This window comes from Nilaparvata lugens, chromosome 1, assembly GCF_014356525.2.
Source record: "Nilaparvata lugens isolate BPH chromosome 1, ASM1435652v1, whole genome shotgun sequence".
Classification (NCBI taxonomy): Eukaryota; Metazoa; Arthropoda; class Insecta; order Hemiptera; family Delphacidae; genus Nilaparvata; species Nilaparvata lugens.
The window spans coordinates 11,561,787-11,577,498 of record NC_052504.1 but is presented as its reverse complement, the minus strand read 5'-3'; the positions used below and the strand labels follow the sequence as shown (position 1 = coordinate 11,577,498).

General features: G+C 30.3%; 1 protein-coding gene across 1 annotated transcript in view; it reads left to right on the top strand.

The window, feature by feature from the left end:
- LOC111045485 (G protein-coupled receptor kinase 5) overlaps positions 1-11,154 on the top strand; it is a 32,617-nt gene extending 21,463 nt beyond the window's left edge. The window contains exons 12-14 of the mRNA XM_039429962.1: positions 1,498-1,635; positions 2,410-2,535; positions 3,290-11,154. Coding sequence (XP_039285896.1) covers positions 1,498-1,635; positions 2,410-2,535; positions 3,290-3,376 — 351 coding nt within the window. The 3' untranslated portion in view covers positions 3,377-11,154. The remainder of the gene's footprint in view (positions 1-1,497; positions 1,636-2,409; positions 2,536-3,289) is intronic.
- The last annotated feature ends 4,558 nt before the right edge of the window (positions 11,155-15,712 follow it).

Genomic DNA, 15,712 nt, shown 5'->3' with positions numbered 1-15,712 from the left:
TTTGTTGCCCTGCACACGTCGAGACGATATTCAAGCTCTCGCCTAGTATCAACCAACAAACATATCAGGTGTTATCCCAACCGCCGTGACGATTCTTTCCCGTAAATGGTTTGTCTCGGATTTTCCCACTGCACACAACATTTTTCATGTTTCCCCAAAAGAAAAAGTTCAGAGGGGTTAATACCGGGCTTCGTAGTGGCAAGCGATTGAGCCAGCTCTCCCTATCCACCTTCCGGAAAGCCCGAACTCAATCAACTGAGGGAACTGTTCTCTGGCGCCGTCTCAAGGTCAAGCAGGTCTGCTTGCAACTTGGACAGTTGCTGAATCAAACACCACAAACTAGAATAGTGTATATCACTTTTTACAGATTCTATGACATATTAAAATTAGGGAGTTCTTTTTCAAACACTCTGTATTTAGTGACCTTATTCCACACTTAAAATTTCAGTGGGGATTTCCATTTCCGTGGTCTGTAGAAGTCTATCGAAGTTATAATTACCAACTATTAGATAGTCTATACTCTGCTGTAGCTCTTGGTGCAACATAGAGTTCCTGCAAAGTTTATCAAGATACGACAAATATCAAAACCGTTTATTGAATTACAATCTAATTGCTAAGCAAAGGATATGCCCGCCTTGTAGTACTAATTATCATGCCCTGCAATCAAATGGTGAGTTATCTAATTATCTATGAATCAACGTAAAGTTGTAATAATTAATGTGAGATCAGTTTCATTTTGCGAACCAGAGCGTTGGAGTTTTGGAGTAGGTATTGAGAATAGTTCTAGTTACAAGAAGATGATCATTGATGACTATTGACATGGGTTGACGGTTATTGTATTCCTTTCCACCGGCGTTGAAGCAGGGGTATTGTCCCATTGCTCACCCTTTACCGTCCCATGCCCCCATTGAGATGAGGTTCACCCTTGATTTATGCTAGACAGTTTTACTGAAAATACAATAATTATCACAAGTATTTCTAATATTGTACTGTATTGATCTTGTATCTCGATGTTATGGCAATTCATTTGTATATTTGAGACTGGTTTAACAAAATAATGCGACTTTAATGATTCATTACGATACCGTTAATCAACTATTAGTTAATTATTGATGAATTGCGTTTGCAGCCTCATGCTGTAAATTTAACGACTAGTAACGTTAATACAATAACGCTAATCAACTATTAATAAGTTAACGCTAGTTAACTATTGATAAATTGTGTTTGCAGCCTCATGCTGCTGTAACGTTGAATATTTTTCACGTTAACGTTCGTTAATCATTTATTAGTTGATTATTGCTGAATTGCGTTTGCAGCCTCATGCTGTATCGTTAACGACTAGTAACGTTAATTGTTGAATACAATACCGCTAATCAACTATTAGTTAATTGTTGATAAATCGTGTTTGCAGCCTCATGCTACTGTAACGTTGAATATTTTTTACGTTAACATTCGTTAATCAACAATTAGTTGATTATTGTTGAATTGTGTTTGCAGCCTCATGCTGTCTATGCCAAGGACGTGCTGGACATTGAGCAGTTTTCAACAGTGAAAGGAGTGAATTTGGATTCGAGTGACGATTCCTTCTACAGCAGATTCAATACCGGCTCTGTCTCGATACCTTGGCAGACTGAGGTAATCATTTTTTTCTGAGAGTAGCATTTATTCATTACTTTCAATAAGAAAAAGCCCTTATTCTAACAAATGTTGAAAAATATTGTCCAAATTTTCACGTTATGTCCAAGTTTATGTTTGTGCCAAAGGTTTATCCACTCAAAGAATAAACTCGAAGAAATGATTGATCAATTTCGAATTTGAAGGGTTGATAAAAACCAGTGGAAACAGATCATTGAAAGCTATGTGAGACCTTCCTGTAAGGGACTCTCTAGTAACAAAGCGCCTTACGAATACTTCTCTTAGTAGCATTAATATGACATACGCCTGTAAATAAGAATGAATTTTAATTAAGTACAGGAAATATACATGTTCATCATGCACGTTTTGTCATCAGCGAGAGGCTTCTAACATAAAATAAACAACCAATAGATAAAGATAAAACACTGGAAAATTACAAATTATAATGATACAAAAATAATTTAACCTTAAATAGAGTAGTGAAGAAAAAAATAAACAACACGAAATCGAAGTTACAAAAACCTAATCTCAAAAAATGTCTTCGAAGCCCTTCGCTGTGATGACACAATATTGCATGATGACATGTGTGTACACGCATGTCCTTTCGTTAGTGGTCAACCTTATTGTGTGTTTGAATAAAAATTTATTGATCTAGATAAATTATAAATTCTTCTTAAAATAATGAAAATAGTAATAATAAATAATTATACTTGAAATATAAACACAATTGAGTTATTATGATAGTCTCACTACAAGAAAAATTGTTTGTTTCAGATGATTGAAACAGAATGTTACAAGGAATTGAACGTGTACGGGCCTAACAATAGTCGATCGCAAGATCTTGTCTTGGATGCCGTTCCAGAGCCTGAGAAAAAAGGATGCTTCCCATTCAGAAGGAAGGTAATTCATTTTTGTTCCTCATCTTATAGTTTCAATATTATACTTTAATTATTGCTCCTGGTGCTTATTATCTATAGTTCAATCTTTATTCTTCATTACTAGTGTACATCTAAAGTTTCACATTTAGTTTCTATTCCTAGTGCACTAATTAAATCTGATAAATAATCGAATGTTAAACCTGTAGATTTCATGAATTTCCTAGAAACTGAGCCTTACGACCGAGTTTAAAATCAATTCTTGATAACGTTCTATCAGAACGAATCTAGTTGTTGGTTGCTAGACAACTATAAACTGTACGTGATTGAAGGTGATTGATGAAAGCAATCGAAAGTAATCGTCGAAAGAACAAACCCCAAAACGAATGACAAGGGTGTATCCATTAGTAAGAACTCGTTAGGCTTTTTCATTTATCAAGGGTTGAAATATCTACTGTTACAACTTTTGTTTTGAATAATAGTAACTAATGCTATGTTAAACTGCGGCCATTTTATAACTTGATTATTATTATTATTAGCGTATGACTTTCAATGGCGGGGAGACCCAAGGGTAGTTCCACCTCGCCGTATATAGTTCAAAGTTCCCTAATGGGAAACATTGGGAAACCGGACACTAAGGTTAAGTGAGCACAATACTTTAAATTTACACTTTTCACTTGTAAATAACTTGATTAAGTTGTTCAACTTCTAGGTTGTTTAATTGTATTCTTTCTATTTTATTAATTTTGTTAATAAATGCTACAACTATTTTGTTGCAGAAAAAGCAGAACTCTCGGGATAGGCCGATTCCAATTGCCGATCACTACTTGAAGCAAAACGCAAAAGTGGAAGAGGTGAACAGCTGATGCATGACTCTAGCAAATTAGCTACTAGATAGATCTACCTGAAATAATTGATTATTTATAGCAGCAGACAAACGAAATCAAACAATCATGCCCATCCCCAAGCAACGTTTCCAATGTCATCTCATCAATCATGTTACCATCATCATCATCATAATCATCATCCTCATGATTATCCTAATCACCATCATACTCATGAAACACGTGTAATCATTATATTTAATATCACAATTACTGTTTAACTCACAATCAACTATCGGTGTAACCTGTAATGCCTCTGTAGTGTGTTTAAGAATAATTGTAAGTAATTCCTAGTGGTAGGAATGGCTAGTCAATTACTTTGTTGTTTTCTGCGGTGGAAAGTGGAAAATTAGTGCACGGGGGAAAATGCTGACAAATGTTCACAGCGGAGAAATTTTAAACTGCTAACAAGTTTTTCTCATTGGAAAATTGTCGCAATGACGTTTGGTTTCTATGTATTCTGAGAATCTAAGGCCCGGTTTCACAAAAGCCTGTTAAATTTTTGTCATGATTGAATTCCAAGAGTACCACCAATCAGAAAAGGGTTTTCTAAGATGAAGGCTTCACTGATTGGCTCTCGTGGCATTTAATCGGGATTAAAAGTTAACATACTTTTCTTCAGAAGGTGTAGAAAATATTTGAACTTGAACCACTGACAAATTTCACAGTGGATGTCGGAAAAATGTTTAATGTTGACAAGTTTTTTCAGTGGAAATTTTCGTCTATTTCTCACGTTTTGTTTTTGTAAATACTGAGAATTGAACTGTTTTATTCATCTGAACTTGTAGATGTGGTAACTCTTTCTGTTGTCTTCTATGCTTTATTTTCAATGCATTATATTGGACTATGCTATGTTGACTCAGTGTGTTGTGATGAACCTATTAGCCTAAAATACCTTGAGGTTTGACAACGGTTAAATTTACCACATGTAAGTTATTCAAATGATTCCATTTTTATATCCAGTTGCTATTTATTCTTTCGTTGGAGACACATAACCTGTTGATAAAAAGTTCGAGAAGTGATTTTATCGATAGTGAAACTCGGTTATATATTTATCTTTGTTACAATCGATTAGTTATTACTTATTGTAATTATATTATTGTGATAAATGTTTCCTTTCAATATGTACTGTAGACTTCGTTTAAGCGAGGACAAGCCTTCCTGTTCTAATTTTGTAAGAGAATCTTTTTGGAGGATTATTATTATTATTTGTGATCAAATAAATGAGTTTATTGGTGATGACTTATAAATGAGAAAAACTGATTATGAGCAATGAAAATATCTCGCACAAATTTATACTTCGACTAGACTTGAATACCCTTTAGTAGTCCATTAGTACGGTAGTCAATCATCGTAAATTTATTTCATTATCATACTTTCTAAATTTAAATATCCAATAATTATAGGTTTTATTGTGTGTACAAATTTGGCACAAGTCTCTTTCCACTGCAGATAACAGGTTTGATCTAGCCAATCCTTTAATCGCCCCTTTTAAAATGCTCTTACTTGTACGTATTTGATATAAAGTGTGCAGTCGGAATTTGTAAGTACATATTCCTTCCACTGAAGCATTTATTCTTCCTGTATTTTATATAGTAGATTTGCCGTGGTTTGTGAACGGCGAATTTTTTAAAACATTTTATCTCCTCTTCCATTGAATGGCGTAAACGTTACCTTTTCGAGCTGAAAGCAATACTAAACTATCTCAATCCAATTTGCATGCAATGTGAAGCTATATCTGAAATCTAATATTCAATTTTTACAAATGATTAAGTTTTGGAGTAGAATTATGTGACACTGAAATTAGTTCCATATTTAATTCATAATTTTCGAATTTCAATTTGTGTTAGGATTCCACAATTCAGCATTTGTTCAATCATTCCAAGAATTTAATTAATGATAATTTTCTATGCCTCATCTTGCATTTTTTAATACAATACGAATTATCGCAATATAATATGATTTTGTGAAGAGTTTTCTTGAATACTACTCCTAAGAAAAAACTCTTTACAACATTATTTTTGTGTAGTATTTCTTGAACTGTTTTAATTTATTGAAAGTAAAATCGTAAATGATGAAAATTTTCATTCTCTTGGAGGAGAGTTTATTAAGTCACGCCAACGAAATAGTTGAAGTTGTGATAGGATTTAGAACATACAATTTGTGTATTTAATATGTGACTAAGATTAGCAAGTTTTCAAGTATGTATGTATAGAAAAATACTGGTCTGATATTATAATAGAGATAGATTCCACCCGTACTTGTCAATATACTAATTTGATACTCAAATCACCACTTGAGTTACAGGGTTATTCACAAAATTACAAAATTGTCCTCCTCAACCTCTGACGTTGAACTTCTAAAGAAATCTTTCTATTCGTCATGGCTTGAGTGGATATCTTAAACTGTTCATGCTTTTTAGTAATATTTTAACTATTCGTTGCTTTTTAGAAAATTTCCTTGACATTCTTTTTTTGAACTTATGTTGGACCGTTCATATTCTCTAAGAAGTCTAAAAATGTATGGAGGAAAAATCCAACTTTCCAAGTAGAAGTTTCTTATTTCTACAGTATTATACTATGTAATTTTTGTATCTATTGACTAATTATCATTCTCATGTAACAGTATTTTAGTTGAATACTCGCAAGTCACAAAATAATTGAGTCATTATGCATGAATTTGTCTCAAGGACTATTTGGAATTTATAATTTAAGTTATTTTTATTAGAAACATAGTTTGTTTAAGATTTTGAAAATATTTGCTCATTTGTTAACTTCACTCCCATCGATCGGGAAAGTGATATTATGATTATTGTGAACCTGAAACTGAGAACTAATAAATTTTAGATTCAAAGCTTAGTGCATCTTCAAATATGTATTTTAGAGTGGACAACGAACTCCTACTACAGTGAGGCCCACTTTATAATGGCAGGATTTGATTAATGGTGTTGCTATCCTTGTCTATCATTTGACAATGCAGATAGCCCTATCCTTTTCTAGCTCGTTTTTCAACAATGAAGGAGTTTAATTAATTAGAATATCTATTCTGAACAATGAAGATTCATTATTTAATAATTGAAAAATACATTTTATTGACGAATAAAATATAATTCATTATTTTCAACTATGAGTGAACAGTTGATAATATCACAACAGATACACCAATATCAGCTATCCTGCTTCGAAGGTAGTGGTAACGGCAACGCTGTTCTCCTATCTTTCTCCACTTCATTATAACGTGGACTACACTGTAGAACACTCAACTAGTCACTCTGTTCAATTAAGAGGAACAATATTTCCTTTTGTTCAAAGAAGCAATTTATATTTGTTCGAAAAGGAAGTTTGAAATAATTGTTCTAACTTCGAAAACACTTTGCTGTGATTGTAAAAATATCGTATGGGATGATTCTCATTGTAAGAAATAGATATATCCTTTCTAAGATTAAATATCTTTAAAAGTCTCTATCCGTACATTGATTAGTTGTTTGAAAATCAGAAATATTTATACAAGTTTTGCAAAATTATCTTTGAAAATGTGAACAGTTTCCTTGCAATTTGCCAATTTCCTAACAATAATATATAACACCTTGAACTACCTCCCTCATCATACAAGACGGTATTTACAACTGTAGTGACTTCCACTCACATTAGCATTATAAAATTGGAATGGAAGAATTAAGCTGTAACGAATTGACAGAAAATATCGAATGATATTCTTGAAACTAGAGTTATAATGTAAAAGACTAGCTTTGATTGAAGAGTTCTTTGTCTACTTGAACGAATATTTCCATCACACCTCACTATTATCTTATTTAGTTGTTTATTATTATCTTCATATTGTTTTAGAATCCAGTATGTAATTTTAAAACTGTAGGTTTAATTAGCTATTTAATTATTTATTCATTGAGATGGGTACATTCTAGATTCTGTAAGGTAACCGCATAACTCTTGGAACATGTTAATTGAATGAATCTATATTGAAATGTAGATCGTACAAAAGTTGAGATTCGGAAGACTAGTTTCTAAGGATAGAAAAGAGTTCTCTGTGAAGCTATTTCCTATATTTTTATATGCGTATATTATGTGATGTTAAATGAGTCCGAAGATTTAACAGCGTGCCAAAATTCCATTGAAATTTATTCATTAAAAGTATTAAATGCCAGCTATTGCCAGACTTATTTGATAGAATGGAGCACAAATTGCTAAATCTTGCACAAAGTTGAAAATTTAGCACATAATGTTCAATCTTGCACAAAGGCCAACGTTCAGCACATAATATAACAGAAAAAACTTTTGAGAAGGTACTGTTCTATATATTCTTAGATGCTGCATTATTGTTGAATAATTTCATGTAGAAACAAAACTTCATAGTTATAAAATGTTTCATTTTTATTTACATTAATTTTCGTTGTATTTCATGCAAAAAGTTATTTAGGCATCGTAGCTGCTGTAAACATAATTATGCAAACAAATTTATTTGAAAAAATATAAAAACATGAAGTGCTCTTTCATTTAAAACATTTCAAACAGAAACTTTCCCTTAAAAGTGAAGTGATTTTATATGCAAACAATTATACAAATCGGAGTAAATCTAATTTGTGATGACATTCTTGGTAAACTTGAAAAATATAAGAGTCTTAACAAGGTACCTAGAATCCTAGGTATTGTATTCTAGGTATATTGGGTCTTACTAATTAAGATTCTTCACTCAAATAGTGTGCATTATTCCAACTATCATTTATTTAGTTTGTTTTTTTTCTCCTCTTGCCTCAAAATGCATTTTTTTACTAATGAAAGAACAGTATTAGAGTTCTATTATTTTTTGTGATCACTGCAAACTGAGAATGTTAGAAAATTAAAAATGTTGTAATTATTCTATTAGATTTCATATAATTTTAATATAATTATTATAATTTGTTGAGTGATCTATATTTGCCAAGTGATAACTTGATAAGTCAACAGAAGATTGTTCAAATCTCGTTATTTTATTATTTATGACAGTTTTAAGCATAAATCAATATTGTAAAATCTCCTTACATTCAAAGTTTGAATGAATTTGATCATATAGCGATGTTTAATTTTGTTCATTGACGAATATAACTACTGAATTTGCATTATTTTCCTTACGTTTACTAAGATGTGAAATTTATCTAGTAATATAGCTTATTCTGTTATTTTAAGATTCAAAATCTCAATAATAATCTCACTTTGTAGATCAATTTTCATGAACAAATTTTATTATGTTCAAAAATTCTTGTTGCCAATAATTGATCTTGAATCTGGCATTTCAATTACGGTTTGGATGTGGAAAAACATGTTCTGTTACTTTAAAAAGAGTTTTGAAATTGAGGATCATGATCAAATCCAAGTTCAAAAAAATGTTTATGTATAATTTGGAAAAGTCGAAAAATACTATGGTTTTGCAGCCCTTTTCAAGTACAAATAATATTAAATGAATATTGAATTGTTCTAAACGTATCAATGTTTGCCATTTTATATTTTGGATACTTGTGTGCTAACTGCAATATCTTGTAGTGAATTTTTTAATTCTCTCTATGCTTGCCTTTAGATTTAAGATCACTCTTATTAACTATTTTGATATGAATTTGCAATTAAAATGAGACGGTATTAATTTTTATTACTTGAGCGTTTGATGTTGAAGGGTTTAGTCACAGTTGAGAAAGTTGTAAAAGTCAACTAATTACTTGAATTTATAAGTTTTTTATTTACAAACCAATCTATTACTGTATTGTTATATTTCACTATGTGACTTCCATGTATACTTTTACGGAGTTGGTCAATGAAGTATGGATAGCAGTTACACTCAATCATTTTCAAACAAAACTCAAATTTTTTCTTCCAGTATTTCAATGTTGTCATTTTGATAATTAGAGATGAAAAAAATAGTGAAATATATTACGTACCTTCGAAATTCTTAATTATTTTTTAATTTTATGTTTTGGAAGCTTGCTTTAGTCTTCTCTGTTTCCTTGAATTCAGGTATATCTCCTTCCTCCATATATAATTTTATTACATTAGTGTTAAATAATTGAATTAATAATGAAAGCTTGAAATAAAGAATCGTATTAGATTTGGATCATAACTACGAATCATGCATGTTCCCCTTACTTATAGGATTGTATTTGGCAAATAGAGCACAATATTTGTAGCTTCACATTATGCCCTTTCTCAATAAATGTGATTGAATGTGATTGAATGTGGAAATTTAAATTAAATTTTAAAACAAATTGACTAGCTTAATGCACTGCTTTCTACTTTCAAATCCAGCGAACAATCTTTGTAAGAGTCTTGGAGGTTGTGTTACTTTTTTAAATACTGTATAGGTGCTAGTACATTAGTAATTTCTTATCATGTTTGAGACCTGACTCATTCTATGATGTTGAAGCACTTTAAATTTTATTAGAGCTAGAATAAATGTATTAATTATATACACAATCGTATTCATGTAAATACTCTTATCTATATGCTACAAAAGTACTACGGTAAGTATTTATGTATCTTGCCTAAGAGTCACAGCCAATACTAAACTATTGTAAAATCAATTTAGTTTCATGGAGATAATTTATGTAATCCATGTTTTATGAGAGATGAAATGTTAGAAATATCATCAACTTTCATTGCACATTATTATTGGGGAATAATCGTGTGTTTACAATCGTACATCACATTTTTGTAACTAAAATTTTCTATCATTATTTTACTCTTGTGCTTCGTAAATGCTGGTAGGTTCTATCTCTGTACTCCCTTTATTGAAATTCACTTTCAAATGTCAGGTTTCAGCGTACGCTGGATCCCATTCAACTTATTCTGACAGTTCAAAGTAAATTCATTAGTGATGGTTTAGATATATTTGAATTTAGAAAAAAATCATTTCTGAATTCGTGATTGAAAAGTACGGGTTGATTTGATAAATATTAACTAATTAAAACCCAATATTTATCAGTAATATTAATGTTAGGGTTGCAATGATGTGCAATTTTTATGTGCAAGCATTTTTATACATTTACTAAAAATAGTACGTTTTTATTGTAATGTAATATTGTGTGGTAAATACATGATGGTTGATTGAGGATGGAAAACAAACATTAATGTAGCAATTATTCTGGTTGAAAAATTTGAAGATGGATAAGTTGATTAATTTAGTTGATGCGCTTAGTTGAAGCTACTCTATTTATTTACAAATAGGCTGTCTCATTATTATGCACAAAACTTTTCATCTATAGTGATCCACTACCTCCGTAAACAAAGCCATAGTGCATTCGTGTGACGTCAGCACAGGTAGGGCTTCTACACCAATAAAAATTCGTTAATTTCAGCTGATCTATATCAGCTAGTGTTTTTATTGGTGCAGGATCCCTACCTGTGCTGACGTCACACAAATGCACTATGTACGGCTTTGTTTACGGAGGTAGTGAGTGATCTTCACATTTAACGTCAACATTGATGTTTTGTATGAATTTCGAGTGAATAAATTTGAATTTAAATTTTGATGTTATTTAAGCTGACAGTTTTAAGTAAATCTCACTATACTATGAAATCCACTGCTTTCATTGATGTATGTTTTGTTGAGATGAATGAATTGGAACAAAATACTTGAACAACTCATTATTTATATTACTTTTCAATATTTTTTCGAGTAAATCTCTACTTTCAATGCAACTTTATATTTATTTGAGTTGGTGTTATCTTTCTGTACAATACAGTATAGTTTGAGTAAATCATTGTATTCTTTTAGGCAAATTTATTTTTTGTTTTCATTTATTTCCTTCTTTTTCTATCTACTATCGGACTTATTTGCAAATAAAATAAATATATTGCTTTGAGATCATTTCTCTGATAAATTTTCTTCAAATTCATTTGTTATTATTGTTTATCACTATAAAAATATTGGAAATATAAATATTTATTATCACTTTGGAAATATTGCGCACTTGTTTCGATTTTAAAGGAACACCGCATTCCACTTTCAAATAATTTATTCTTGTAATAATTGATTCAAATAATTTTCCCAATAGAATCTCAGATGTATATTACCTTATTTTATGTGATATCTTGGCTTGCAGAATGAGAAAAGTCTTATAAGAGAGTAGAAATTTTAAAGGATCTGTGTCTATATTATTCAAAAAATTAAAATAATAATAATTATTGATGATAGACAACAATTTAATCCATTCTCTTGAGGAATGATAACAAATAATATTTGGAAATAATATTATTTTATAGAATAATAATATTGTGGAAGCATTCCTCTAGAAATCATCCACATCGATATAATTTCTCACAAGATCATTAACGAAATTTATTTTAATAAAGTTGAGTTAATTTGTCCTGAATTCATTGAGAATCGTCACTCCACTGTTACAAATTAACATTGCATTGTAATTATGTCAAATAGGTGGAAACATTAATAAGAAACTCACATTGTTTTATTTGTTCTCTCAACTGGAAATTCAAGTAATACTTGCTATTTCAATTCTGTTTCAACAATTTAGTTTAAGAATGCAAAGATTTGTGTGTTTATTAGCAATCTTACTGCCAAGCTAGACTCTTAGATCAACGTATTTCATGATGATATTGTTATTAAACAGTATTGTTAATCTATCAATAATGTCGTTTCCCTTACTTGTTCTAATGGATGACAATTGTCACAAGTTGTGCTACATCAATTAACCATGTAATCTCACTATGACGATGCAATTGTGTTCATTATTTTCATTGGTGTAGCAACAAAATGAAATCTTGTACTAGAATGCTGTAATAAGGTGGGCTGTTGTCCACTTTACACAGTATGTACTTTTTAAAATATAATATTTATCACAAATTATCTATGGCTAAGCTAAAATGTATATATACTGAATAATTACTATTCATCCCATTATGTATATTAATAATCATTGTATTTCTATGAACATAGATCATAACCATGAAACTTCTTATTCATTGTTGAAAGAAATACAAAACTATACATAAAATAAATGTTATGTGCTTTGTGTTATATTGAAATAAAATGAATTATATAGGAAACATTGTTTTCTCTTCTAAATCTTACATTTTGTAGGTCTACCTTCTAACAACAATTATTAGTTAATTTATTAGCTGATTTCAATACTTTAGATGTTTATTATCAAATCCTTATTATTTTTATCCTGATGTAAGTGATAGCATAAGAAGATATCCCATGTTATAGGGCGTTATGTTCCAAATTTCACTGATAATTCAAGCTCAACTATGCAGTACTATGAACTATCTTTATTTATTTATTTATCCATTTATTCAACTTCCAACGATACAACACCAATTTTACATAAAAAAAAAATGGAAAAAAAGATACCAGCAAAAAAAATATATAAATAATAGGCCTATACAATATTATAAAATTGCAGAAAAATAACATAGAAAAAGAGATACAGCATTATTTCATATGTTACTCAGAACTATGCAGTATCTCATTATTACTGGAAAAAGAGAAAACAAATATATAAGAAAAAATATAAAGGAACAGTTTTGGGCTTTAAGCCTGTTGTTCCTTTCCCAATCATTCATAGTTGAGAATGATTGTATCTATTAATGTATAAATAAATAAATAAATATAAATAATGTATAATATTACTGTATAAAATTGCAGAAAAATAACATAGAAAAAGAGATACAGCATTATTTCATATGTTACTCAGAACTATGCAGTATCTCATTATTACTGGAAAAAGAGAAAACAAATATATAAGAACAAATATAAAGGAACAGTTTTGGGCTTTAAGCCTGTTGTTCCTTTCCAATCATTCATAGTTGAGAATGATTGTATCTATTAATGTATAAATAAATAAATATAAATAATATATAATATTACTGTATAAAATTGCAGAAAAATAACATAGAAAAAGAGATACAGCATTATTTCATATGTTACTCAGAACTATGCAGTATCTCATTATTACTGGAAAAAGAGAAAACAAAATATAAATAATATACAATATTATAAAATTGCAGAAAAATAACATAGAAAAAGAGATACAGCATTATTTCATATTTTACTCAGAACTATGCAGGTATCTCATTATTACTGGAAAAAGAGAAAACAATTCATAAAGAAATCAATGAGTCAAACTATAAGAAAAAGTGTAATTAAGTAATCACAATATTCTTATATTCATTATTATTAGTTGTGCAGAAATAATAAATCTCTCTGACCTTTTTGTTGTAAATACTTTACTCAACAATTGTTTCGGATGCATTCTTTGAATTTCCTTCTAAATGAATTTATCAGGTATGGATGGTCTTCTTGGGTAATCACTTAGATTGAAACAAATGTATATAAACTTTGAATCATCTGTGAAATACTGAACACGTCTGCTTTTGAAAATCCATCAAATCGTTTGTAGTTTGATACCAATGTGAATGTACTTAGAATACATATAAATAAAAATATAAATCTCAGTAACCTTTTAAATTATTTTGTCACAACATGCTTCGGACATTAAAGCCATTTTCAAGAATACATAACCTACCCTAGGTTAGACTAGGGTATCAACTATAGTGAGGATAATTATTGAAAGTCATTTTCAAGACTTGAAAATGGCTTCAATGTAAGAAACATGTTGTGATAAAATAATTTAAAAGGGTACTGAGATTTATATTTTTATTTATATTAAAAGTAGCCCTAAATAAAAAATCTGGTGTGGCGCACTCACACAACTTTCCTTGCCGTTATGAAAATTTATCACCTGACGCTAGTGTACACGCGCATCTCAAGTCTACTATTAAAAGATCTGCCAGCTGGTGACAGGACAATAACTCTGGAGACACACGAAGTCTGCTATCGCTTCATAGTGAATGATTTAATAGAATCAACAGTTTGCATTACCGTATTGAATAAACACAATTTCTCGAATTTCGAGCTTATTTTCAATTTTAGGTGAAAATGTCACAACATTAATTGTAGAGATTTTTATGCCCAATCTTTTCCACTTAAATTTTTTTGTTTAAATTGTATCTGAAGCCTGATAATTGGGAATCTAAAATTATACTTTGCATTGATGGGGCGGAGCTCCTGAAATTTTTACAGATATGGGACTTGTGGCAGTTGATAGAACTTATCAATGACTATTTTAGGTATGAATTTGATCAAAATCGTTGGAGCCATTTTCGTGAAAATCGCGAAAACCCCTGTTTTTGACAACATTTTTGCCATTTTAGCCGCCATCTTGAATTGCATTTGATCGAAATTGTTCATGTCGGATCCTTATAGTGTAAGGACCTTAAGTTCCAAATATCTAGTAATTCCGTTAATTGGGAGATGAGATATCGTGTACACAGACGCACATACACACACACACACACACACACACACACACACACACACACATACACATACACACATACAGACCAATACCCAAAAACCAATTTTTTGGACTCAGGGGACCTTGAAACGTATAGAAATTGGGGTACCTTAATTTTTTTCGGAAAACAATACTTTCCTTACCTATGGTATTAGGGCAAGGAAAGTAAAAATACATTAGAATACATATGTATTCTAGGAGCATTTGTTGCAATACTACAGTAACTATGTTACCCAATAATATATATATATAATATATATATATATATATATATATATATATAATATATATATATATATATATATATAGTTACCCTATATTGGGTAATATAGTTACTGTAGTTGATCAATACCTCCGTAAACAAAGGTAAAGTAAAGGTAGTTTACGGAGGTAGTGAATTGATACCATATTCAAAATAATAATTTCAATTATTGAAAAAATTGTGAAATAATTGAGGTAGTCAGCTTTGCATCTGTGAAAACAACAAAAAATTTTTGGATAAAGAAAGGAAAAAATATAGGAATATGGAGAAGTATAAGGAAAATATAAGGAATATGGAGAAGTTCCACAATATCTCTGATAAAAGTGTTAAATTTAAAAAATGTTTGCTTGAACAGTACTGCACTGCTAATTGCGATTCTCCGACTATCACAATCTCATCAATGTATCTTTAAAAGAATAGAAACAAATTTCATTTCTATCACATCAGTGCTTGCTGCTGTTTACAGTGAAATTTATTTCAACTGTCAGCATATCGGTTGAGTAGGAAGCGTTGAGGTTACTTGAGAAATCCTGACAGTTTGAAATGAACCTCACTTTCATGATCCAGCATTGCACGTCTGACAAATTCATTTCAATCAAAAAATAATACGGCCATGGAGTAATAGTTTATGTTTTTGTTTCCCAATCTGTTATACGCTTATTACTAGTTTTGTAATTTAGATGAGTTTTCCGATACCGTG